Source organism: Ornithodoros turicata, chromosome 5, assembly GCF_037126465.1.
Source record: "Ornithodoros turicata isolate Travis chromosome 5, ASM3712646v1, whole genome shotgun sequence".
Lineage (NCBI taxonomy): Eukaryota > Metazoa > Arthropoda > Arachnida > Ixodida > Argasidae > Ornithodoros > Ornithodoros turicata.
The window spans coordinates 43805683-43832429 of NC_088205.1; the positions used below are offsets into that span (position 1 = coordinate 43805683).

At 44.2% G+C, this 26747-nt stretch overlaps 1 protein-coding gene across 5 annotated transcripts in view; it reads right to left on the reverse strand.

The window, feature by feature from the left end:
• LOC135394417 (uncharacterized) overlaps positions 1-26747 on the reverse strand; it is a 208611-nt gene that overhangs the window by 118136 nt on the left and 63728 nt on the right. For all 5 annotated transcript variants that reach the window (XM_064625149.1, XM_064625150.1, XM_064625148.1 and 2 more), the window contains one exon: positions 21212-21319. In XM_064625149.1, the coding sequence (XP_064481219.1) occupies positions 21212-21319 (108 nt within the window). The remainder of the gene's footprint in view (positions 1-21211; positions 21320-26747) is intronic.

Sequence of the window (26747 nt, forward strand, 5' to 3'; positions counted from 1 at the left end):
CGCTTTCCCAGTAGAAGGCGGGTTTCTGCCCCTCATCTGATGTTTGTGTACTGAATTCATGACCTCGAACGATCCGTGACCTCGCCTCTGTCTTGCACCTCCGCTGGGTTCTTTGTTCATGGCAGACGGTTGTGTACTTTGACTATCTTGGAAGATTCGCTCCGAAGGTAACGTGCCATTCATTAAGACCCCCGAATAGGACTTCAGGGGAGGGGATGGAAGGCACGTGCGTGCGTGGGTGGAAGCAGCTAAATCTTGACGAAGTTGTTTGTTTTCTTCCCTCAGTTGATACACTTCTGAAGACAACGAGTCCAACCTTTCCATTATCACTGAAAATGCCTTAGCAAATGCCGGCGGTAGCTCATCTGAAGATGTTATCATTGAACCGCAGGGTGAGGAATCGGTAGGTGCAGTAGTAGGCCTAGCCTGGGTATCATGCGCTGAGGCAGATATACTTCGTCGTGTGCATTTGTAGCACTTAAATGAGCTTGACCCACTCACCATGAAGGTCTCGAACTCTGCGACATCGACGTCGATGCAAGCACAATGATATTTTTCGTTGCATCCACCAACACATTGCAGAGTCAATTGCGTTTTGTAAAATTTGCCGGAGCACTCCGCGCACACCTCCTTCGGCGGCGCCATCTTGGCTTCAAACTAATGTGGGCAAGAAATGTGAAAAATAAAATTTTCTCAAGTGTGGAATGCGGCATTCCAGAAACTCGTCGTTGCGACGGACATCCAGGATTAGGTAGTCTGTCTCGAAGATTACAAAAAAAATGCACTTTTTGAGACCTTTCCTCAAATTATCACCTCTGAAGTACCTTTCTACGTCGTAAAGCGTAGCAAAACCAGCCTGTATCTGACACTGTGTCATTGGGGGAGCTTTCATATAATACAGGGACTCGAAACCGAATACTCCCACCACACGTCCCCCGGGAGTTCCGGGGAGTTCACTTCTCCCGACTGGAGTGACGAAACCGCCGCTGAGGGTGCTGAACGCAGGGGGCGCAGCAGCGCCGTCTGGACCCTCCTCGCTTCCTTGTCTTTTTTGTTGTTGGTGGTGGTCAGACAATGATGTTGTAGTTGTTCTGTAATACTTTCTATGTTGATGTACCGTATTTTCAGCAGAAGCGGAGTTGTAAGGGCAATGAAACAACTGAATAAGTGGGTGTAAAGCTTTTATAACCCATAAACATCGGCACAGAAAAAGATGTCAGGACAACTGTAAAACCTGTGTCTGACCGACAGTAGAGAAATACTAGCATCCAGCGAACGATATCGCTAGCGAACTAATGCAGCGAACTTTATCCATTTCATTTTGTTCGTTCAATGGAATGTAGATTTAATTATTCAGTAACACGGGAAAAAAAGAAAAAAAAGAACCCTATGTCTCCCAATTTCAAGAAATCCGCAAAGCGAACGATAACACTCGGTCGGCTGTGATGTGCTTCATCGGCTATCTAGATTTCAGTTCTTACTTGCATCTATATTTCAGGGGCTTTGAGTGCACAATTGTCCGCACTTTACCCACCACACACTTTCTTTTCGTAGTAAACAAGTAGATTATTGTTTTTCATCTTCGCTGGCTAGTCTATTTGCGAGCACCAAATGCTATGCATTCAAGTTATTTGATTTCTAATACAATAGCCACAAAACTTTTTCATAATCAACACCATCCCATTCAGTGGTCATTCACTGGAGTGCTCACCCCGTGTCTCTTTGGCCTTTCCATTTTCAGCCTTCTGATTTCCGGCCTTCTGACAGTTCGGCGTTATGATTTTTTTGTCTTTTGACTTCCGGCCTTCTGATAGTTCGACGTTATGATTTTCGGCCTTTTGATAGGCTCAATACTTACACTCAGTCAGTCTAAATAAATGCATTGCATTTAGCAACAGCTATTAAAAAAAAGAAATGAAAATGAGAAGAAGAAAGCTCCTATAAAACTCTTTGTACTCCGTCTTTATGTACGCGAGGAGGTCTCGGAGCACAAATTCCGTCTCAATGCGTTGATTATTACCCGGAAACTTCAGTACTATATTGTTAGACACTCCATGGTTCTCGCAGGGTACTTCACATTACACCAGACCTTTCGTTCAGCTGGTTCAGCGTAGAGTCACTAGTTGAGTGGAGAATCCCCAGTGACCCGGAGCTTTTCCTTATCTTCCTCAGAAGGCTTCCCTTTGTTTGCGGTGCAAAGAACGACGGGTACAGGTTTGGGTCATCCAACGCGCAACCAGCAAGAAGTGTCAAAAGATGGAAAATCCAGGGAACCGGTATCGAAAAATTGGCCGTATCTCAAAATAACGTGATCGAAGTCCCCGTCGAAAAATAAACAACATGAACATGAAAATGCAAACACCGAACTTTTACTAACCTAATAATCAACTACCTAACGTGCTGTTCCGTCGCGGCCGCCCCGCTAAGCCTAAGCAGCCAAAAATGTGGCTCTCGTTCGCTAAAATGACTTGGACAGACATCGAAATTTGATGCATGATGTAAAACCCCGAGACTAGGGAACACGAAGGGACAGACAGAAACACGAAGTCTCAAAAACAGCTGTTTGTGTCTGTCCCTTCGTGTTCCCTAGTCTCGGGGTTTTACATCATGCATCATCTTCACCAGCTCGCTTGCTTCCTAGCCATTTTGTCATCGAAATTTGTTGAGTTTGTGTGGTAAATAGTGATGTCGGACTTTTAAACACGGCATATCATCGTACGAAGCAATCGAGCATTGTCGTTGGTTTTCCTTGTTTCGCGAACGTGAATTTGGGTTCCGGAAATAGGGTTGCCCATTGCGTGGGCGGAAATAATTGTGCAGCGGTCGCTTGGTCGATTTTTCTTATTGGTTCACGTGGAGCGTTGACGAAAAAAAAAAGAAGAAAATAATAAGATTAAAAAAAATCGATCAACAAAAGAAAGAAAGAGAAGAACAAAGAAAGCTGCAGTTCTAAATGCAGTTATCCCGAGGAACATTTATCTGTGTGTAATCCGCTTGATCGCTGTTTCAACAATACGAATATTACAGGGCAGACATGTTGAACGTTACTGGAATGTTTGTAAAGTCGGCCTTCCACTAATCGTAAATACGACAGATTCCCGTTAGCCTTATGAGACAGTTGACTGAGTAAGCACAAACCTGAAACGGCAAAATCGGGCAAATTGACGTTTAATGTGAAGCTAATAAACTCATCTCAATTCTCTATACGCGCACCGAAAAAAGAAGATGGTTGTTGGTCTCTGGTTGTTGCCGACAATGCTGGCTCAGACGATAGTCCCTTTACGAGCTTTTGTTTCGGTCTCCAAGGTCATGACATTGAGCGGTCCAGGAGAGTAAAGAGGAGAGAGGAGTCAGCACTACGGTCCGGTGCGCACGCGCACGCTTGCTGGGCGGAAGGATACGGTCCGCGCGGTTTTGATGTCGCGTCACTAGATGGCAACACAGAATGACGCCGTTCACGGGGCTTTTAGTGGGTATTTTTGCGTACTCACACGTCATGCTTTTTTATAAAAACGAAAAGTGGTAGACATATAAATTTGGTGTCTATCGATTCCTGAAACATTTCGGGATAAACTAAATGGAAAGTTTTTTTTTTCGAAATGGCTATAAAAGTCTAGCAAAAACCTGTTCAAAGAGGCAGGAGAAAAATTCTGTATTTTTTTCACGTTCGTGACGTCGCCGTAAAATACATACGACATGTATGAGAAATCTAATAACATTATTCTGTTCATCCCGTCTTCCTCTTTATGGTGAAACCACCCGCGTCAAAATCTGCGCGGTGGTTGCCGGAAAAAGCATAAAATATGTTCCATAAGAAATACATTGGGACGGAGAGCTGGTATGCCCTCTTAAGGTGCCGGTGCGGCTGGTGTGTCATAATGCCGAAGGAGATCGAATGCTTGTGCTGCAAGCACCTCGAAAGCGCAGCCGAATGACAGCAATATGAGTGCAATACAACCCACGAAGATTTCCAACTTTTATGCCTCAATACGACTGTCCTGAAGGTGGCATATTTTGAATTCCGTGGGCAGCGCGAACCTACACTCTTAATCTAGTTCCCTCTAACGTTACTCTGATACGCACCTAACTTGTGAAATACAAGTTATTTGTGCTCGATGTAAAGGTTACAGCCCATTCAAAGGTTACATGCGGACGTGCGCTGCCCTCTTACAGGTTACATTGCGAGAGAAACAGTGGCGTTACCCCTAAGGACGGCGTTACGCTTTTGGAGAAGTTACCAGCGTTACTTATAAAAGCGAAGTGGTCCGCAGTTTCGCGAAAGTCGGCAGGTGGAGGTTGCACGTCAAGTGGCAGTTGGCAACAGCGTGTATCAGGAAAAAGCGGGAGAAGCGTTTCGCTTGCTGTGTGGTACCTCGCCGCTTCGACATCCGTTGCATTGGAAACAACGGAATTCAAAGTCACATAGTAAGTAACCTTCTGCATTTGCTATTACATTCCTGCGTAGTTCACTCTCATGTTAGTGCAATGTTGCATGGGCGAAGCTCGCAGGTGGATATATGATGTGACGGACGCACACAGACATTCGAGGTTTCACACAGGGACGTTGCACGGACGCCGGCTGTGATCGTGATGCATTTATTGGAGAAATGGATGAAAATGGACATGCACTGGAAGTAGCATGCTGTTATTGTCACCATGCACGAGCCAAGCATGCAGCACTGAGTGAAACAGGTTAGTAACACGAGGAACGCGCTTTATGCATGCGTTGAGCAAGTGATTGCGTTGCGTGAAACTTCTTGATGCATTCGCTTTTAGTGATCCCAAAGACGCATCATAATTGCGACTGCTTCTTCCTCGTCCTAAATTATACATTCGTTCTTTTCCTTCACTATTGTTTAAGTCGATTCCTAACCAGTTATTTTAACGGTCGCTTATGGTCTTTTTTTTTTCTTCTGTCATTGCACTGAAATGTCGGTTATCATCACTTGGTTGCCTGTGACTACATGATAGAATCCCGAAAAGGGGGATAAGCAAGCTGCGCGTTTCCACGTCAGACTTGTGTAACCGTTATCATTTGGCTCTTCGCAGGTTGTTTTGAACTTGAGACGTCATGAGCAAATCATTTTTAACGTTACAATTGCATTCGGCGCAATAGCACAGAAAGTGGTAGGACTAAAAGCACCCGATATATTATGGCCTTGCAATTTGTGCAGAATATTGCAGTAAAAAAGATTGTTCTTCGCAGGTAACACATTGCGCAGCTCCACTGGTTCCAAATTTGATGGACACAGCCATGAGTTACCTGGCAGTATTGTGGCAGAGGGTAAGTGAATAGTGTGGGTAATGGTTCCTGCACTCGTAAACTGTGGGGATACGTGTAAAAATGAAATAATCAGCGCGCCCCCTTTTGACGTTGCGGTTTATATTTACGTATCTTGTGCCACAGAAGTACATACGAACAGTCCAGCAGAAATACAGCAGCAGCCCAATCCCAGTCTATAACTCTGCAGAGGCTCAGAGAGATAGCAGCAAATCAGGTCCTTCCCACAACTCTCCGCAAGCTCGGGGTTCGTCGCAAACCCAGCCAGCCAGCCATGTACGAACCTATATTTGCCAACATTGTAGATTGTCGACTAGGTAATTCCAGTGCTTTTGTGACCACGTTGTTCAGTGTGTTGGGTGTGGCTTTCTCCCTTCTTGTGATATTTGTGGAACAACGTTTGAAAACATCTAAAGATACATACATCATTTGAATTTTTGTATTTAGTTAAGCACACGAGTACAGGATGACATAACATGACAGGATGAGCCAGCCAACACAATGTATAGGTGAGCTACTTGAGCAGATGGAAAGAACAGATCAAAGTTCGAAGAATAACCTGAAAAAAAAAAAAGGCTATTTATGCCATAACCCAGAGGGCCACCACATGTGCTCCAAGGTGGTTGGTTGTCGATTGCGTTGTAAGCAGCATAGAGGAATTGTTTCAGGAAATGGGTGTGCAGATTGACACCACTTTGGTAAAATCAGATCAGGTTCGGAAGTTGCATTATGAGGAACCCCTGATTTTTTGTAACGTGCCTTAAGTGCAAAATGCGTTGGGGTTCTTTATCTCATTAAACTTTCATTTAGATAATTTTTCTACACGTCATGTGAAGATGACTACGAATTATCTATTTTGCTAAAGTCAAAAAGTGACTTGTCAACTCAGTTCCGTTATGTGTACATTCAGTGCAAGGTGTTCTGCAGTTTAGTAATACTCATATTTCATATATGCCTTTTCTCTGCATGATCCTTCGGAGATATTTTGCTCCACTGAAGATGAGACTTGTGAACTCGATTTTGACTTTCAGTGCAAAGTGTATTGCATCTTGAACTTTTAATATTACTCCTATTTAATATGTTACAATTCATTCTTTGAATGGTCTTTCCATGTGTCATATGAAGATGATAAAGAATTTTACAGTATATTTTTCGAGTATTTTGCGTAGAATACTATGTAGTATGAACCGTTGATAATAAAGTAACGCTGTGCTTTGCAAAGAAAAGCTTCATATTTTCGTTTAGCATTTCCTGCGTTTTATTGGGCAAGGTGTCCTTGAGAACGTGTCACAACCTGTTAGTTAATGAAATACTTTACATAGCGGCATGCAGTGAACGATATTTAGTTCCGTGAGGTTTTTGGAAACTCGTGATATGCGTTTAATTTGTTTTCAGTGGTTCCATTCTTACTCGTTTTTTTTTTGCAACTGAGCTCCACAATTTTTTTTAGTATTGTGATTTTTTTATTTTTCCAAAAAGACGCGCGTGTCCAGCTTACTCTGCTTCAGGTACAGGCAAATCGGCATCCGCGAGCGCATAGTTATGATTACCCAATACTGTTAGGACACATTTCTCTGTGGTGTGCTTCTTTTATTAGGAGTTCGTGCAATGTTCTCAGGGACGCCTCACCCCGCCTTCCTGTGTAGATGGCTTCACTGAATAACTTTAAGATAAAGGTTACAGACCTAGCAACGCAGTGGGTGGGTATAGGTTATACTTTAACCTCTGTGTAAGAGTTACATGGGCAGCAACGTGGAAAGTGACTACAGGTTATGCTTTAACCTGTGTACAAGGGTTATTCAGAGTATAGGTAACATAGTTACCTCTAGAAATAGAGGTAAAAGTTTGCAAGTTTTTTACTTCTATTTATGGGTTACGGACTTTAGAGTGTATGAGCGACCATATTCACAAGTAAGTCACATGTGACCCTGTCGAACGATGTTAAAATATGGGCGCTCAAAATTGGTTTGGTCCTGCATTAAAGTCGCTAAAAACTCCAGTACAGGGCGGAGCACATAAAAGACGACACAATACAGAACTGTGAATTGGAGAAAAGCAATATAGGCAACGGTGTAGTTGTCAGTGTGCTGTGTCTTAAGTCACCTTTTTATGTATTGCCCTGTGCTTAGGTTTTTAGCGTAGCCTTTTAGCGATATTGAGTGTTCTTACTTTCGATTCAGTGGAAAGAAAAAAAATGTTGGTTTCTAAAAGAATACAGCATATGTAGTAATATACAGGGTGTGTGCAGATCAATTGGGGTCGCTCTCAAGTACATGTGGAAATGCCACGACACACACCCTGTACTGTGACCGGTTACTTATTTGCCTAAACTATATTTTACGTACATCTGCGTAGACGATACGGATATATTGTATATCGCTAGTTTTCAAGGTGTTTTTACACGCTTTCAAGGTGTTTTTACAAGCTTGGGAAAAACAAGAGCATGGTCATCCCGGCCTATGCAGTGAACAGGATCTGGCGGGCCTTCCACACAGAAACTGCCCCACTCTTCAAGTACCCAACATCCTAACTGGAGGTACCTCTTCGCACAGCTCGTCTATCGCATTTAAAATAATTCAGCATCTGCATTTAGGATGACTTATAGCTCTATATATAGTTCAATATGTTGTGTTGAAACACAACACTAGACCTTTTTAATGAGTCTTGCGGAACGATAGATGAGCACTCCTTTCGTGACATTGTGTACCGTTGCTACACTGAACACTTTCTTGAGCAAGACTGATGAACAAATGAAAAGGAGAGTCTGTCTTTCAAATATGCATGTTCCTTGTAACTTCTGTATTTGTTAAGTGACCCATGTTGATGCTCCTCCTCATGTAATGCCCGCGAGGGCCTTTGAGGTATATATATGAATAAATAAATATCAAAACCAGAAAAAGATGTAACATCTATTGTAATGCCTATCTTCTCTTTGCCTGAATGATACATAAACATTCTCAGAAGGTCTGTTGTCACACTTTGCCTCATTGTGCCTAAAGCCTAATTCCACCTCTCACATCATCTCTACATCCTCAATCTCCAAAGCTGTACAAGGCTAAAGTAATCAGGTACTACATAAAAAAAGGGGTAAGGAGCAAATTAAAAGCTGACACATCTAAAATTCAAAGAAACCCTGGTGGTTTCTCGGGGCTACTCATGTCTCAGCCCTGGATCAGATCCCCGTAGAAAACAACTTTTCTGAGCCTCAGTGATTGATCCCCTTGATTGCCCTGACTGTGAGGCAACACTCATCGGCTTGGTGGCAAGTGGGCTTGCGTCTCATAGTGCGGTTTGGAATAAAGGGAGCAAGGAACATCTCTCAACGGTCTTAAGAAGGATATCAACATAACCTGTCAAGGCATAACATTTTATATTGCTTTCAGTAAGTACAACACTTCTCATAGAAGTTGCGACCATTCACGTTGGGAAAACATGCTGAAGTTACCTCATGCAGTGCATCCAGAACTGGGAGTCAGGTTCATAGAGAGCGCCTTATGAGAGGAACAGCGACAGTGCCCAGTGAAGACACTCCGGGAATTTTGTGCAGGTTTAGGGGGTCACGCCTTTTAACAGTTTTGATGGAAAGCAGGGTGTGTGTAACAGTGACCTCTGGTGTAAGAGTTCTTGCTATCTACAATCAGGTACCCATGTTCAAGTAATCTGGAAAAGCCTTAGCTCTCTTGCAGGAAATTGCTAATGCATCTGAGTGTCTTTTGTGGAAACAGGTTGTAACTGGCTTTCTATCCACCCTTCTTAGTTGCCCTAGCAAAAGAAAATATGTAATGCTGCACACAATATCTAATGCTTTCACACTAATTGCTTTGAGTGTTCTCAGGCTCCTGAAATGGAGCTACCGCGTGCATACGCTGTGCCATGTCGGCAAGAACATAAATCAGATTGCCTTTACTTTTGAAATTGGCCCTTCAGTGCTTCATGTGACTGCAAGAACGGTATCCCCTAAACAGTAGGCAATAAGAATCATTTCTACAATGTAACGAGCTTTGTAAAACAACAACTTTATTTGAAAATATATTCCAAATGCCCGGTGATGACCTCATAATGTAACATGCTTTACTGCAAACACCGCTTAACACAACGATTAAAAACAAAGCGTAAACGTTTTGCCGCCTATCCGGGTGGCATCATCAGTACAGCACAGGCCAAAGACGAGCACATCAGCCTACTTATCTAAAAGGGCGTCATACACATCCGATAGGGGGCCACGTTTTGTATTACAGGCTGATGCATCACGTCTGATAAACCAGGGCTCTAAGAACTTTCTAGGGCCACATCGCTAGTCATGTGCAAAGGTTCCCGCGCCATCAAAATTAAATACATGTGCCTTAGGCAAACAATGGTAGACTAATTCGGTCCTGGTTTGAGTAGCATTAGCAACGTCCCTTGTGTGCTCTTCTAGTCTTGTCCCACGTCTTTTGTCTGTCTCGCCTATGTAGGTGGCATCACGGTCTATGCACTTAACTTTATATGCACAGTCTTAATGCCTGATGGGCAGAATGCCCTTCAAATGGCGTATGAAACACCTTGGATGAAAGGAATGCACACCACTGATTTGACTCCTTCGATGTTGTTTTTGACTGTTCTCTGTTGTAGCGATGATGCCACCCGGATAGGAGACCAAACGTTCACTCTCAATTGTTGTGTTAGGCCGGTGTTTTCAGTAAAGGATTATACATTATGAACTTTGTTTGAATGATGATTAGTGGCGAGCTTCATACCCTGGGCCACTACACTAACAATTGCTTGCGGTAATGTGGTGAAATGGGGTAATGAGCCTTGTAAACAATTACTTGGCAATATATTTATTTATCTGTCATAGGTTGAAGAACCATGTGGTGTTACATAACGGAGGCGTGTGTAATTATACAAGACCGATCACCTAAGGGCCTTGCTTCACGCTAGATTAAAATGTGATGCAAATGTAACGTGACAAACGCTGCATGGTGGCGAAATGATAGGTTCTCCTCACGAATTGTTGGCACGGTTTGGGTTAGTCAAGAAACTGCATAGCCAGTTATTGGTAGCAGGATCAAATTTTAATTAGGCTAGTTTGGCCAACAAGCGAGCATAAAGCACAGTGTCAAAAGCCTTTACAAAATAAAAAATACTGCATCTACGTGGACCCAGAAATCAAGACAGTTTAAAATGCTGTGGTCAAATTATGTTAGTTTTGCCTAAATACCCTTTTCTAAAGCCATGCTGGAATTTAAAAGAAAAATAATTGATAGACTCAACGTGGTTAACAACGTGCTGGTATATGATGCGCTCCATTAGTTTACAGGGAATCCTAAAAAGTGGAGCTGGTTAGTAGATAGAAGGAGCATAGTTTACACCTCTTCTGAAGACAGAAATTAGCTTGTGACCTATCAGTCCACCTAGCAGTCGAAGAAAAGGCAGAAACAATTGTTGGCACTGTGTGGCAGTGTCGAGTTTTCCACACTAGACGTTCATTGATATGTACGCTAAATATGCTATAGCATCAAAAGTACAGCGATATACACACTCAATATGTGGTGGGGATATTTGAAGCCAATATAACACATACTACTTACATTTCAAACTTCCTTGAAAAAGGCAGTCCAGGTCTGTCGGATTTGTGAGACTCGATACAAAGCCAGTAAGCACAGTGTGGAATGACTGATTCATCTTTCGAAAGCAGAGGCGCAGCCCCCACGAACTTTCGTCATCTTAATGCTTCAGAGCGGCATAGCCTAAAGGAGCCATCAGAAGGGTCACATAAAGTATAACTAGGTTCATGAAGCGGAGGGCTCTGTGGGATACGTAAGAAAGCATACGTGTTACAGAGCTGCTACGAGAATGGTCGGATGCACTTGCATGGTTTTGAGTGCGTAGACTTCGAACTGAAAAATAAATGTGCTAACCTTGTTGAAACTGCTTTTCCGCCAGAACCACACGAGAGCACACTTGGTTTCTTTAGATGAAGGTTCAAAGAATTCAACTTCAGCATTCGCAGTACATCATGAGGTCCCGATGCTCCTTTGATATGCAGCAGATAGAATTTCGCTGAGGCGAGTGACTGCCGTTGCGGTTCGTTGCTTCGCAGCAGATCAAGAACAGTACGCCGCAATGATAGGTGAAACGTTCAGAATATGGCGAACAACTCCAACACCAACCCAATGACCCGAAAAAGGCAGGATGAGCCGGGATTCACACAAGTTCGCAAGCTCGTCATATGGCAGCCATTACAGCTGACTGGATACGGAACCATATGGAACGCAAGAGAACAGAACGCAGATTGAAAAGGCAATCGTAGAACCTACTGCATGTGTGAAATCAGGGTATATTTTTCTTTTTGAGACTCCGTAACAAAAACATATTAACATATAAATGCTATTTCATAAAGGGAATTGCCAGGGTATTGTGACCACGTGACGCGTTTGAGCCAATTGTGGGTGTTGCCAGTGGCCCTCATGTTGACGTCATTTTAATGGTGTGCCGGGGTGGATATTCTATATAAACGTATGTTTTGTCGGTTTGACGCTAGGCGTGCTGCAAACCAGGAAAAAAGCACGCGCGTTCAGGAATGCACAGGGAGAGGTGCTTTATTGGAATTTCTCCTCCACGCTCACATACCAGCATTTCTGCACAAATACTGCAATACAAACTGCATACAGCTTTCTCCATCAACATATCAAGCAAAGTGAATACTGACACTCAACAACATATAACAAAAAAAACAAATTCTATTCTCATGAACTCTCCTCTGCCGAGCGGCTTTCTCCTGCTCTACCTGGATGCTGGCTTTTTGCCCTCACCTACATTCTGAGTAAAAACAGTGAAAGAAGAAAAGAACCGCGAAAAATTACACGAATTTGTGCCCCAATAGCTGTAACTGCAAGAAACCGTAACGTACGTTAATAAACTGAGAAAAAGACACCCATTTCCGCCACCAGATAATTCTTGCATAGTGCCACATACGCAGTCGCATTGCCCTTGCGTAAAGAAAGCACAGGACAGGGATACACAAATTTCCTTCAGTGAGCAGGGAAAAGGCTTAAGTCGAACCGCTCAGGAATAATCAGACAAATCACCGGTTATCGCTACGCGGCTAGCACAACATGACAGCCACAAGATATTAGCGAAGGGTAAAAATTGCAGCAAGAAAGACACTACTGAACAAGTCCAGACATGCGACATCGCATACAAAATACTGCTCATCGGGGAAAAGGCCTAAGCCTGCGACATAAAATCGTAGAGCATACACAACTTCATTTTTCTATTTCGCGTAAACTAAACGCGGTCTGCTTGAAAAACGACGCACAAATTTTCTTAGGGAGCAGAGAAGTATAGGAATTTCTACTCCGTGCTCGGATACCAGCATTTCTGCTCAAAAACCCCATGACTGCAAAATTAAGCACTGCTTACTTCATCAAGATATCGAACACCCAACAAAATCAAACAAACAACCCCGCTTACACCAGGAGGCTTTCTTCTGCGTAAAAGCTTCGTAAAAAAGTTCGTAGCTTTGTTTTCTTTGCAAAAATTCAGACTTTATGGTATTAAGCTGTCCGAGTAGAAGTGACTTTCCCTGCTCGCTTAATATAAATTGTGTGTCCTTTTTCTATGCTTTCTTCACGCAGGGACAATGCAGTTGAGTATTTAGCATTATGCAATAATTATCTGATAGCAGGAATGGGTGTCTTTGTCACAGTTTATTAGCGTGTGTCTCGTTATTTTATTTTTTTCTCTTATAGCTATGCGAACAAAAGTGCGTGTAATTTTTCGCTGCTCTTTTCTTATTTTCTCTACTTTTACGCAGAAGAAAGGCTTCTGGTAAAAGCTCAACAGTGTTCTATCAGTGTAAGCGGGGTTGTTTGTTTGATTTTGTTGGGTGTTCGATATCTTGATGAAGTAAGCAGTGCTTAATTTTGCAGTCATGGGTTTTTGAGCAGAAATGCTGGTATCTGAGCACGGAGTAGAAGTTCCTATATTTCTCTGCTCCCTAAGAAAATTTGTGCATCGTTTTCCAACCAGACTGCGTTTAGTTTATGCGAAATTGAAAAATGAAGTTGTGCATGGCTCTATGATTTTCTGTCGCAGGCTTAGGCCTTTTCCCCCGATGAGCAGTATTTTGTATGCGATGTCGTATGTCTGGACTTGTTCAGTACAGTGTTGCGGATTTGAATCCACGGATTTGATTTAAATCCACCGGAGGGCTGGCGGATTTGATTTGCGATTTGATTTGCGCAAAAAAATATGGGCAGGATTTGGATTTGGATTGAATCGCATTTTCCACTAATTTGGATTCAATCCCATATTCCAGGAATGATTTGGATTTGGATTCAATCGCATTTTCCACGAATGATTTGGATTTGGATTCAATCGCCCTTTTTTCAGCGGATTTGCGCGTGGATTTCGCCAAGCTCCCTCACAAGAAGCATGGATTTGAAATTAAGCGAAGCGCCGTTTCGCATTCTACGCAAATTGATGTGACCTTGTCTGAAATCTGCACACGCACTAGCAGCGTCCTCTCTCCAGAGCGACAGGAGTAGCCGTTTTGTTCCAATCACTTCCCCTCAACGCACCGAGGGAACACCAGGTGCAGTTGTTTGAACGCAGTTAACGTTATTCTGTCGATTGGACGGCACCTTTCCCGTGGACCTCTAGCTGAGTCTTCAAGCACGACCCGTTCCAAGCTTGCCAAATCATGTCGCGAAATTCTTGGTCTTCGCCATCATATTGAACGCTTATAGGTAGACGCATTCACGTCAAAACAAAGTAAAAACGAACAATAAATATATCACATCCTATCATTTCGTGGTTTCGGGAAGGCAAACCTTTCCTACTCCCACGGACAATCATGGCAAGATGTGCCACTCTTCCTCGCTTACCTCTTTTTTTTCCCTTGATTACAACAGTCTGCACTGCGTGAGGAAAATTTTTACAAAGCCCCGAAACATCAGCATTAAAACATACCCATGGGCTACATGTTTAGTATAAGTATACGTAACATGTCCCACGATTTATTAACGATCCATTTAATTGTGACCCTTAGGGTATAGTAACCAACGACATGTGGTCTTTTGAGTACTGATGGTAGAAATCGACGCAGGCGTGTGTTTTTGGGTGTTGCTGAGCCTAGGCCCGCGATAGGAATTCCTTCACGCAGGTGTTCGCCCGGTGCTAAATGACGAGGAGGTTCCTGACCCAAAATCCGCTTTTGGGAAGGTGTACCATACCTACCAACTCCACACTGTTCATGCCCCGTGAAGCCCGAGTCAACACCAACACGATACGTTATGATGGAGATGGGGGTTGTGCACCGCCCCTCCCAGAGTGAGCCAGTCATCTACGATTCAATACACTTTTATCAGTATCACTTTTTCTATTTTGGTGTAACACAAATATTTAAGGGCATTTAACGAATTACGTGTTGGCAATGCAACAGAAAGTGCGGCTGATTTTCGATAAAGTTTCACTATTTTCTTTCTGGATGCCTTCAACTCAACTCCCATCATTCATTCATTACATGTATTTTCGTTGGGCTTCCCTTTGGGCCCCTCTTCCACTGGCATTGCGCAATTCCGCACGGCGGAGTGGCCAGCTGTCGGCTACGCGCCGGCGAGGCGAGCCGTCTGAGCCAACGGGGAATTAAATGACGGAATACGAGTTTTTTTCGTGAGGAGGAATCTAATGCTATCACACTGCAGGCCGACGCAGCTCTGGGCTCGTGCAATGCTCGGGACCGCCTAGCTCTGGGGGAAGTACTCATGCCCTCCACAACGCGGCCGGTGTTAGCTTCCAGCTAATCGTACGGCGGCTGGTCGCGTGTGAAATACAACATCCACATTCAACGATCCCAACGATCCAAAATGGCTGCGCGTCTTCAACCTTTAAGAGGGAGCACGCTCGGCATGCCCGTTGCCCGCACGGGGCGTGCGACCGCTAGAGGTGACACAGTGAGGTCGATTTCTCTCCACTCTTGGGTAGTTCCATTTTAAATCGACAAGGTTGGGAAATTGACAATTTTTAATTTCCATGAAAAAAATATATGTTAGATAGCATCTCGATTGATGACAAACGCAACAATTTCGAGCTCCATCTGATGAACCGTTTCCGATATGGAGAGGTGGAAGGTTGCGGCGGCAAATGTTGGTTCGAATTTTTTCCCAACTTTGACCTCATAGCAACGTGCTTTTTGTTTTACCACGTCCTTCAAATTTGGCTGATAAAAACTATGGGTTCAAGACAGCACGCGGAAGAAGTCTCGTTACTCCTACTTTAAAGGGGCGCTACGAAAAAATTCCCGAACACAGCACTTCCGGCAAAAAATATACGCTTTCGAACTTTTATTGTTCATGAGCGGGTACACGCATGCCCTTGAAGGTAGATTCATTAGAACCGCTAACTCATTCTCTATCGAATGATATAGATATCATTTATATACGTCCTGTGGTAGGGCGAGCAGACGGCTGTAGAAGCAACTCGCCAAATTGCTCCCACCAATGGCCCCCCAAAATGTCAGTTTATACATTGAATTTCCCTCTCCCCCACTAAGCGCTCCGACAAAGAAACCGCCCCCCTCCCCCCAAACCGAGCGTCTGGATCCGCCCCTGACACAGGCTGATACGTGGTGACTGATAGTCTGGTACACGCCAAGCAGGCGTAACCGTAAATGTATTTCTAAACTCAAAAATTTATGTCCTAAAATATGAATAAAATTTCGGCCAGCGGATTCATAGGTTGGCTCTTTATTTCCTCGTCAATCAGACGAAATTTATTGCTCTTTGTGCCACGTCACGCTGTTATTTAAGCGTTGTTTAGTGAATACGTGCAGCATTACTAATTTGTAGACACGGCTATAGGTCTAATAATGCTACTGCACGAATTTTGGCTCCCAGATGTGTCAAAAGATTCGATAAATCCGGATTTAAAAGCGGATTTGATTTAGGTCCGGTAAAACAAATCCGGATTTAAAAGGACTTGATTTAACGTGTCAAAATTAAATCTGGACTTGATTTGGATTTGATTTACTACCTTCAGAAAAGAATGCGGATTTGACTGAAATCCGATTTGAGCGGCCAAATCCGCAACACTGGTTCAGTAGTGTCTTTCTTGCTGCAATTTTTACCCTTGGCTAATACTTGCTGTCATGTTGTGCTAGCCTCGTAGCGATAAGCGGTGATTCTCCGATTATTCCTGAGCGGTTCCTGTGCTTTCTTTACGCAAGGGCAATGCGACTGCGTATGTGGCATTATGCAAGAATTATCTGGTGGCGGAAATGGGTGTCTTTTTCTCAGTTTATTAACGTGCGCTACGGTTTCTTGCAGTTACAGCTATTGGGGCACAAATGCGTGTAATTTTTCGCGGTTCTTTTCTTCTTTCACTGCTTTTACTCAGAATGTAGGTGAGGGGAAAAAGTCAGCATCCAGGTAGAGCAGGAGAAAGCCGCTCGGCAGAGGAGAGTTCATGAGAATGGAATTTGTTTTTTTTTTTTTGTTATATGTTGTTGAGTGTCAGTATTCACTTTGCTTGATATGTTGATGAAGTAAGCTGTATGCAGTTAAGTATTTGTGCAGAAATGCTGGTATGTGAGCGTGGAGGAGAAATTCCAATAAAGCACCTCTCCCTGTGCATTCCTGAACTGATGTCTGTGTGCGTGCTTTTTTCCTGGTATACAACGTCATCATGGCATGTTGGGGCTTGTTTAGCAGTGTTGCAATTTTACCCGCCGCTATTATCTTGTTGTTATCTTGTGTTAGCCGCGTAGCGATGTCCGGTGACTCTGCTATTATTCCTCAGGTCTTAAGCCTTTTCCCTTTTCGTTTAAACGAATTTGTGTGCCCTTGTCCTGTGCTTTCTTTACGAAGGGACAATGCGGCTGTGTATGTAGCATTATGCAAGAATTATCTGATACCAGACATGAGTGTCTTTTTCTTAGTTTATTAGCATATGCTTCAGTTTTTGAAGCCATAGCAATTCCAGCACAATTGCACGCAATTTTTGCATCTCTTCCCTCAAATCACTGCTTTTGTGCAGAAGAAAGTCGCATGGTAAAGCTGAATTCATGAGAAGTGGGTTTCTCTGCTTGTTTGTTAGATGTTGTTAGGAGCTCGGTATGTTGAGGAAGTCAGCTGTTATAGGTATTCGTGCAGAAACGCTTGCATCTGAGCGGAGGTATATATATTCCTGAAGCACGGCACCCTAAGTGTAAATTTATTATTTTGGATGTGAGTCTGCTTCACTGCATGACAAGGCTGAAATGGGAAGAGAGAAAAAATTGGAGCCCTTTTTTGTTGAATTTTATTGTAAAAGTGAACGTCATTAGGAGTCGGACAAAGGAAATAACCTTGCGATTCAATAAATAATAGGAGTGTTTGTCTTGCCGCTGTCTTCTTCAGACAGGATGTGATGACGTCACGCAGTGTTTCAGGTGTCTGTAGCAATGCATTGACCGTTAGTGGAAAAAAGTGTAGCAATAGAAAAATGGTGTGTATTTTCCTGGACGGATTTATGATGAGCACTGTTTTTGAATAAGAGGAGTGCGTGTGCTTAGAAATAGTTTGATGCTGGTTTTCTACTTTGTTCAAGTGTTCTTTTCGCTTTTTTGCCCCTTGTTGTCTGACAAACATTTGCTGACATGCCCAGACCTGTTCTGACATGCTTTCCTTCTACATGTAGTTTTTTTCTTTTTGAAAAGAAACATTCTTGACGATGTTGGTAGCGCTGCCTTGAATGGGAGTAGAGCTAGAACGATTCTTAATTTTGTGATTCATTTAGTTCATAGAGAAACCGCAAGGGGGACAGGTGTGTGACTTTATTCAGGAGGAACAAAGCGTCATTATTCAGTTAGCTGCCTGGCTCTCGGATGGGATGGACATGTCTTGGTGAACCATTATTTTGTTTTTCCTGTACTCATAAGTCTCATTTAGTAAGACTTTGGGAATGAAATGCTTAATTCCTACAACCACCTCTTATGTATGGTGTTTTTCCCTAGTTCCCTAGTTCCATAGTTCCCTATGCAATCATTATCATACAATAAAGGAGATAATCTTGGGGTGGTGATTCAATAAATAAAAGGTCCCTTGTCTAGAGCGTACGCGTCCTTGAGCCACGCAGCTGCATGATGACGTCATACCACGATTCTATTGTTTCAGGTGGACCTTGACCAGTTGAGCATTAGTGGAAAAAAACTGTAGCGCTGAGACAATAGGATGACGTCACGAGCAAAGCCTGCAGGGGGCACAAGGATTCACTTCTCGCTTGGACACTGGCGGGTGTGGACACGTTAATTCTGCTCCTAGCAATTGCGTTGGCCGTTAGTGGAAGAGCGTAGCTCCGGTGGGGTTCCGTCTGCTTCTGATGGGGTGCAGATGTGTGGTTCGTCACTGGTGAATGGTGGATTTTGTGACGAGCGGATTTACAATGAGACAATGTAGTGTACGTGTCCGATGATGGTGAGAGGCTTTTCACTCTGTCTTTAAGTGTTTCTCTGTGTTTGCTTTCCTCTGTTGCCCGGCAGTCGCGCGGTTTGTCCTCGTGTAATAGCGCTCCTGACATGCCCCGACATGCATGCTTTCCTCTGTTGATGCGTTGTATATTTTTCTTTTTTGACAAGGAACATTCTTCTCTTGACGATGTTGATAGTGCTGCCCTGAATGGGAATAGTGCTAGAACAATTCTTAATAATGTTGCTATTAAATTAGTTCAGAAATCAACCGCAAGAGGGACAGATGCATGACTTTATAGAGGAGTAAAAAGCATTACGATTCAGTTCTGCGACTGGCTGTCGGACGGAATGGACGCGTCATTCTGCGCTCCTGGTGACTGATGTGTTCTGTAACTAATTCTTTTGCCAACTTTATCCCTGCTTTGTTTCCGATATTCATGCCCGTGCATGTCGGGCGCTGGTTGCTGTTGTCCGGGCATCCCCACCATTTTCTATCTTCTTCTGAATGAGAGTAGCGCTGGTGTGATTCTTAATAATTTTGCCATGAAATTAGTTGAGAAAGTAACCGCTAGGGGGGCTGCTGATGCGTAACTTTAGAGAAGCAAAAAAAAGCATTATGAGTCAGTTCCGTGCCTGGCTGTCGGATGGAGCAGTCTCATCGTTCTGCGCTCCTGTTGTCGTGGGCTGATTTGTTGTGTAACTAATGCTTTCGCTCGTGATAACTTTGTCCCCCTTTTTTTATGATTTTCATGCCCGTGCACGTCAGGCGCTGGTTGCTGTTGTCCGGGAATCCCTGCCATTTTCTATCTTCTTCTGCCTTAGGAATGAGAGTAGCGCTGGCGTGATTCTTAATAATTTTGTCGTGAGATTAGTTGAGAAAGTAACCACTAGGGGGTGCAGCTGCGGGACTTTATACAGGAGAAAAAACCATTACGAGTCAGTTCTCTGCCTGGCAGAGCAGTCGCATCCATCCTGGAGCAGTCGCATCCTTCTGCGCTCCTTGTTACCCATACTCTGTGTTGATTTGTTGAGTGCCTAGTCCTCTTATTAGCCATTGATGGAGTTACGTGTTAGGATATTTTGTTCTTTTGCAAGTCTCGTTTAGTAAAACTTTGGAATTCCTACGATCAGTTTTCATGCATGGTGCTCTTCTGCAGTAGGTTTTCTGTTTTTATGCAATCATTATAGTTGTAAAAATGAAAGAATATTGGGATGGTGATTCAATAAATAATAGTCTCCTGTATAGAGCGTACACGCCCATGAACAGTACAGATACATTCTTGGGTGATGACATCATGCAGCGGCTCTATTGTTTCAGGTGGACCTTGTCCAGTTGAGCATTAGTGGAAAAAACAGTGTAGCCCTGAGACAATAGGCGAACGTCACGAGCAAGGCAATGAGAGGGCGCAGGAATTCAGTTCTCTGTTACCCTCTCGCAGGTGGCGCTAGGAGCGCACAGAGGGCACTACGAGCGCATGCGTAGCGGTCACGAAGAGGCGCCTGCGTCACTCGGCCGCTGGCTCTCGTCGGGAGAAGATGTGCGCTCGGTCTCTCAGTCATCCCCACTCTGCGTCACTTGATCCCTGGCTGTCGTTGGGATCGGATGCTCCGTCGCCGCAGGGGAAAAGGTGGGTGATTTGCCGATGTTTGCGGGTTGTTTTACCGCGCTCGTGTTAAGCCTTTTCTCACATGTTCGTCGTAACGAATATTCCCTGTACGCGCATGTTTAGACTTGTTTAGCAGTGACCAAGCCTTTTGTTCGTGTTGTCGCATGTTTAGCATTGTGTGACAAGTATTTGTACAAGTACAAGTTCTTGTCTTGTGTTAGCCGTTGAATTCTGTAGGTGATGACGCTGTGGTTAGGCCTAGTCGATTGCCTTAAGCCTTCCCCCCGATGTGTAGTATTTTCTCCGTGCTGTTTAGCAGTAGCAGTTAGGCCTTTTCCCCGTGCTCTGGCATGCTTAGACTTGTTGAACAGCGTTGCCATTTTTACCTGATGCTAGTATCTTGTTGTTTTGTCTCTCTCTCTCTCTTACACGCATATCCACATGACGGAGGTGCCATCTCGTCCGGTGTCTGATGCTTGCCACCTGCCTGTGCAACAGTGCTGCCACAGCCGCCCGCACCGGAGTGCGTTTTTCAAGATGGCGTCATTAATTTTCAAATAAATTGTTTCTCTCTGTCTGCTCCCCTTCTGTTTAGTTTTTTTTCTACAACCCGAGTTTTACATAGAAAATCCACGACAAGTATTGCATTGAGTCAGATTATGCACTATTTTAAAATTGAAAAAAATTAAAAATATTTTTAAAGTAAAAAGTGCAATACTTGCCGTGGATTTCCTGTGCAAAACTTGGGTTGTATAATTACTACTGCTGTTGGCTACGTCGTCATAATTCCCATGTTATCTCGTGTATGATTCTATACGACAGTTTACAATGGAATTAACGCTCACTACAATGTACAGCAGCGTGGACTGCAAAAAAAAGAAGAAGAAAACTTACGTTGTCGCTCGTCCCCTTCCAAATGGCAAAACCTGTGAGAGTGAGTGTGTCCACGAAGACGTGAAACCAGTTCCACCACATGAAGCACACCATGGCAGCGCGACAGTTCTGCAGCAAAGCATTCTTATGCATGGTATGAAAGAACGCACTTATACGCTTTACGCGCTCCTTTACGCTTCCGACATAACTACGAGCTGACGCACATATCGAAATCTAGACGACTAGGTAACAGAAGTAAAGAAGGCTCGTGCGCTGTAGTCTTCTCGTAAACAAGCCGCCGCAAGCACAACATTTGTTTCCTGGTTAATCTATCTGGTGTTGCGCTGTCAAAGCCAGTGTGGCCTTCCAAAATAATTGATAATGCAGGATGCTGTTCTATTTAAGCTATCTAGCCGGTGTGCATCCCACGACAACTGATCCAGCGATGCTGCTCGACCACCTGCAGCCATGTCTCGGTTATCTGACAGCTCCGTTCCCGGCCACTACCGTCCAGATAACGAATTTCCGTGTAAGCGAAGCAAACCAGGGGAGTGCGAACCTTTTCGAGAACCCTTTATTTTTCCAACCGAGAAACAAATAATGTACGTCACCCCAAAGCACCAGTTACCTCAAACTGTCATATAAAGTGGGCTCCCTGAAATTTGTAGGCATCGCGGCTACATATGAGAGAGGCTTGCTGATCGCCGCGGCACTAGCTGCATGATGCTGCTGCTCGAAGAAAAGCAACGCCTTAGAAAGTTGGCCCCGCACATATGCTTTCGACACAAGCTCCGGCACGTCAATACGGAGAACTTCTTTGGTCCATGCCATGAGGCTTGGTATGCTTTCGCAAGGCTTCCACGCACGGCGCTCGCATATGGATTTCTTATGCCCGATCGTTACGGGACACCTGTTCCGCTTCACGGGCGCCATCCCTACTCTGTGCCCGCACAACTCCAAATGAAGTGAATTCTGACGGCTGAAAAGTAGGAGAGAAGACACCTGTCCCCCCGCTGGGAAAGCCCTGGAGCAGGTTAAAGAATGCCACTTACAGATAGCGTTACCAGCTCCGGTGGCGCAGCGGTAACGCGTGCGCTTGGAGACTGGGAGGTCCGCGGTTCGAATCCGCGGGCCGGCTGTGCCGTCTGGGGTTTTTCCTGGGTTTCCCTCAGATGTGTAATAGGCGTATGCCGGCACAGTTCCCCTGAAGTCGGCCCATGGACGCAGCTATCCTTCCGCAGCGGTCTTCCACTTCACCCTTTCCTCTCCTCCTCTCCACCACCTTTCCCTTCCTGAGAAACATGCCGCCTAATCAGGCAGGCAGACCTCTCGGGTTCCTCCCAACGACACTCCTCCTCCTCCTCCTCCAGATAGCGTTGGCACGGATTAGGGTCACTGGTGACCAGTCTGGATAAGTGAATTAGAATAACATAGGCTCTGGAACTTCTGATCCCGTACTTCCCGTCCGGATGCGGATAAGGAATTTAGGATAACTGAGTCAGCAGCCAATGGTAACAGGTTCGTTCCCGCTAGTGTAGTCCGGATGACGAGTATTCGGGATAACTGAACTCCGGGTACCATACTATCCATATTTCTGAACAAAATAAAAAAACAGGGTGCTTCGTTGTGGCATGGGGATATCGAGCATGAAATATTAGTCCCAAATTTTGAAGGTTTCCACCGCTAGAGGGCTCCAAAGTTAGCGCTCGGAGGAAAAACCATGTTCACTTTGGTAGCGTGCGGTTACAGTCATACGAGGGTGGTTCCATAAGTTTCCGGCCCGACCAACTTTTAATAGTCAGAGACGAAACAAGTGTATCACTTTTCGACATAGTCACTCTTAACATCGATGCATTTTTGACACCTTTCAACCAGCGTTCTTATACCCTTGAAAAAATAGTCCGAAGTTTTGTCCGCAAAATGCTGGAAAACTGCCTCTTGCACCTCACTATCGTTTTGAAATCTTCGTCCTCTGAGATCCCTCTTCAAGTTTGAGAACAGGAAGTATTCACTCGGTGCCAAGTCTGGACTGTAGGGTGGGTGGTGGATTTCTTCGAAGCCGCACTCCTTCAGTGCAGCCTTGGCAACAGAAGCCGTGTGGACAGGGGCATTGTCCTGGAGCAACCGGACACCTCGACTCAACCTACCGCGCCTCTTTTCCTTGATGGCGTCCCGCAGTCGGTGCAGGAGTGAAGCATAATAAGTCGCATTCACTGTGGCGTTCCCCTCTTTGAAGTCGATGAGGAGGATCCCGTGACAATCCCAAAATATTGTTGCCATGATCTTCTTTGTGGATTGTGTGACCTTGACTTTTCTTGGAGTGCTTCTCGTGGTTTGCGCCATTCCATCGACTCCTTTTTCGAAAGGGGATCATAGTAGAGCACCATAGTCTGATCCCCGGTGACAACTGACTTCAATATTTCTTCTTCGTTCTCTTGACAGAGCTCCAAAAACTCTTTGCACTGTTAGAAAAAAAGGTATAAAGAAGGTATAATAATGGGCTACTGTACCTTCTTTATACCTTCTGTTCCAGATATATACCTTTGGAGGGTATAGAAAAGGTACAAAGTGCCTATTTATACCTCCAACCATGCACAAGGGTATAAAAGAGGTATGAAGCAGGTTTAACGTAACATATTTATACCTCATTATCACGTGTTTATACCTCGTGTGTAACATACAACCGAGGCTATACATCCTAAGGTGTAACTGCAGGCTGTTTATACCTTCATGGTTTTTATACCTTTACTTGCACCACGTGTTGAATCACAATTTTCTTTTGTTGAAGCGGCGTCATTTAAGATAAACAGTAATTTGTTTAAGAAACACAGACTTCGTTAGAGTAGCATCTACAATCTATAAGTTGAGTTTATGACTGCGTTATATGTGTACCTGAAATAATTAAATCTTGCCGTTCTCACCCGTATGGTTGTCCGCCAGGCGAAGGATGCTCTCCAGTTTGCCAAGTCGCCAGCCGTATATCAGTATTTGTTGTCCTTTAGATGTCGATATCTGGATTTGATCGATCCAAACTGCCAAACTCGCGGAACGGGTATTCCTCTTTGAACCATTTCTCTTTATATATTATTTTATTTTATATTTCTTTTTATATGGGGAACTTGTGTGTCGTACTCGAGCGTCACTCTAAAATAATATGCATGTGTGAGTGTGGTGAAAAAGAAAAACAAAAAAGCCTTTCTTCTCATCACATGTTATTTCAACTCCCTCTCCTAAAATTTTGTCGCAAACTGGATTAGAATATACCTCTGCAGAGGTACAGTTTATGTGAAGAAAAGGTATAAATTCTATACCTCCACTAGGGTATAAACTATATATACCTTTCCGGAGGGTATAAATTTATACCCTAAAAGGTACGAGTTATTGCACGGGCGATTTATACCCTAAAAGGTATACATTTTTCTAACAGTGTGGCACAGACGACGCGCTGTTGCTTTTGAACTGACGAGAGAAGTCGTGGCACCCATCTCGTACTGACCTTTTTCATGTGAAGGTCCTGGCCGATGATGCGAAAAACGGTTGTTTTGGAAAGCCCCAGCCTTTCTGAGATTTCCTTCACCTTCAGACGCCTGTCGCTCAGCACTTCCTCCTCGACAAGAGACAAATATTCTTGTGCCACCACTCCCACGGGACGACCATCGCGTGGATCATGTTCAATGGACTCTCGCCCCAGTCGAAACTGCTTAGCCCAGTCTTTTACCCTTGTGTACGACGGAGAGGCTTCCCTGTACACGTTGTGCAGTCGCGCTTTAATTTCTTTAGGCGAAAGTCCCTCTTTTGTCAAGAATTTTATCACAGCGCGGTTCTCGATTTTTTCCATTTTAACTGAAGAGTGCACCCTGGCTGTTTGAAATGCCGCTCTCCAAACGACAAAAGCATGGAGAGGGTTGAGGGTGGTGCTCCGGTCCTCCAACAGATGGCGCCACGCGGCCTTAATCGCATTTTCAAATTCGCGCGCATTTTCTACCTCGGGCCGGAAACTTATGGAACCACCCTCGTATATTGCACCGACATAGTTGAAAATGGGCAGGTACGTCGTAAAAGCCCTCTACTTGCGTTTGGTTGAGTGTTATTGACATATCACCAAAGAGAGCGTGTCTGGCTGTAGGAAAACAACGCTAAAAGTACCAAAGTTTGACATTTCTTTATAAAAATAACTAGGCTTTCCAAACAAACTACATCCTGGTGGTGAAGAGCTGACCAGACGTAGATTCCAATAAAAAATATCGTGCCTCTCATTAAAACTTTAGTTGCCGAAAAAATTCGGTAAAATCGAGAAAATCGCTTAAAATCGCATACCTCAGGGGGTAAATTTGTTGTGACGATAGCAAGCTAGAAAGATGCGATTTACGCAGAACCTTGAGAATACATATACAAAAAATCAGAAAAGCACTTTCCCATTCCCTTCCCACCATTTTCCCTTGTAAGGGTACTGGAAAAATAAAAACTATGACAAGAAACATGTAGAGTCCTTTTATATGTCCTCCCGGAATAAAAAAGAAAACTAGTGGGAGATATGATGCAAGTTGCAATGGCATCAAATCAACGACAGCGACAGAGCTGTTTATGCGTCTGCTTCGAAGTGAAGCCACACGCTCATCGGTAGACCCTCTTCGTCAAAGTCGGTGTGCTTCGGAATGGCTGTGGCTCCGTTTACCATCCCGTCGGAGATATCGAGGATGCAAGTGATCAACGAGAAACGAGGTAACAGCTGTCGCTGCAAAATACCTCGTCATATCTCGTTACACCCCACCAGCAATAGGGTAGGGTATCGCACCTCGCGATGAAATTCCCAAATCATCACCATCAAATAAAGTTGTCGTTTGTCGTCATATCTGTTATCTCATTTCTCGTTCCTTCGCTTTATCTCGCTAGTCTTCGGCGATGCGACGTACAGGACAGGATCTTCACGAAATGGACCTCCCAGTATTATGTAAACATTGCAGCGACTGAAGCGTCACAGTCGTGGACGCCGGCCACCGTCGGAACTATTCACGTGTTTTGGCGTATATGACCACGTGTGTTTGTTTTGCTCACCAGTGATCGGATCACGTGACAATGACGTAAATCACGGGGAGCTCTGTTGAGCTCTTCACAGGTGTCACTGCAAAAGTAAACAGAGTGATGACAAATGTGCCAGCCTGCTTCCCTCTCGCAAAAGGGCGTATTTCATTAGTGTAGTTCATTGGTGTAAGGACGTAATTCATTGATGGATAAGGGAGTGAAAGAGCGTCCTTTTGCGATTCGCCGCGACCAGCCGCGACAAAAATATGTAAACCGAAACCAATTAATTACTGCAACAAATGACCCGCTTCGGTGAGAGATTTTTCTCTAAAAGGTGTCCACTGAAGGTCCCAAAAGGGGTAGTACCCATTTTAATGCCGACAGCGCCCTGCTTTAGAAGTTACGCTTTTTTACGAAACGCATTTGCATTTTTATTTTAATAATGAGCGCCTCCCACTCATTCACATGGTGTGCAGCTTGTAGGTGGTGTCGGACAGATACTTGCAAAAAAGAAAGCTCGTGGATTGGTGCACCC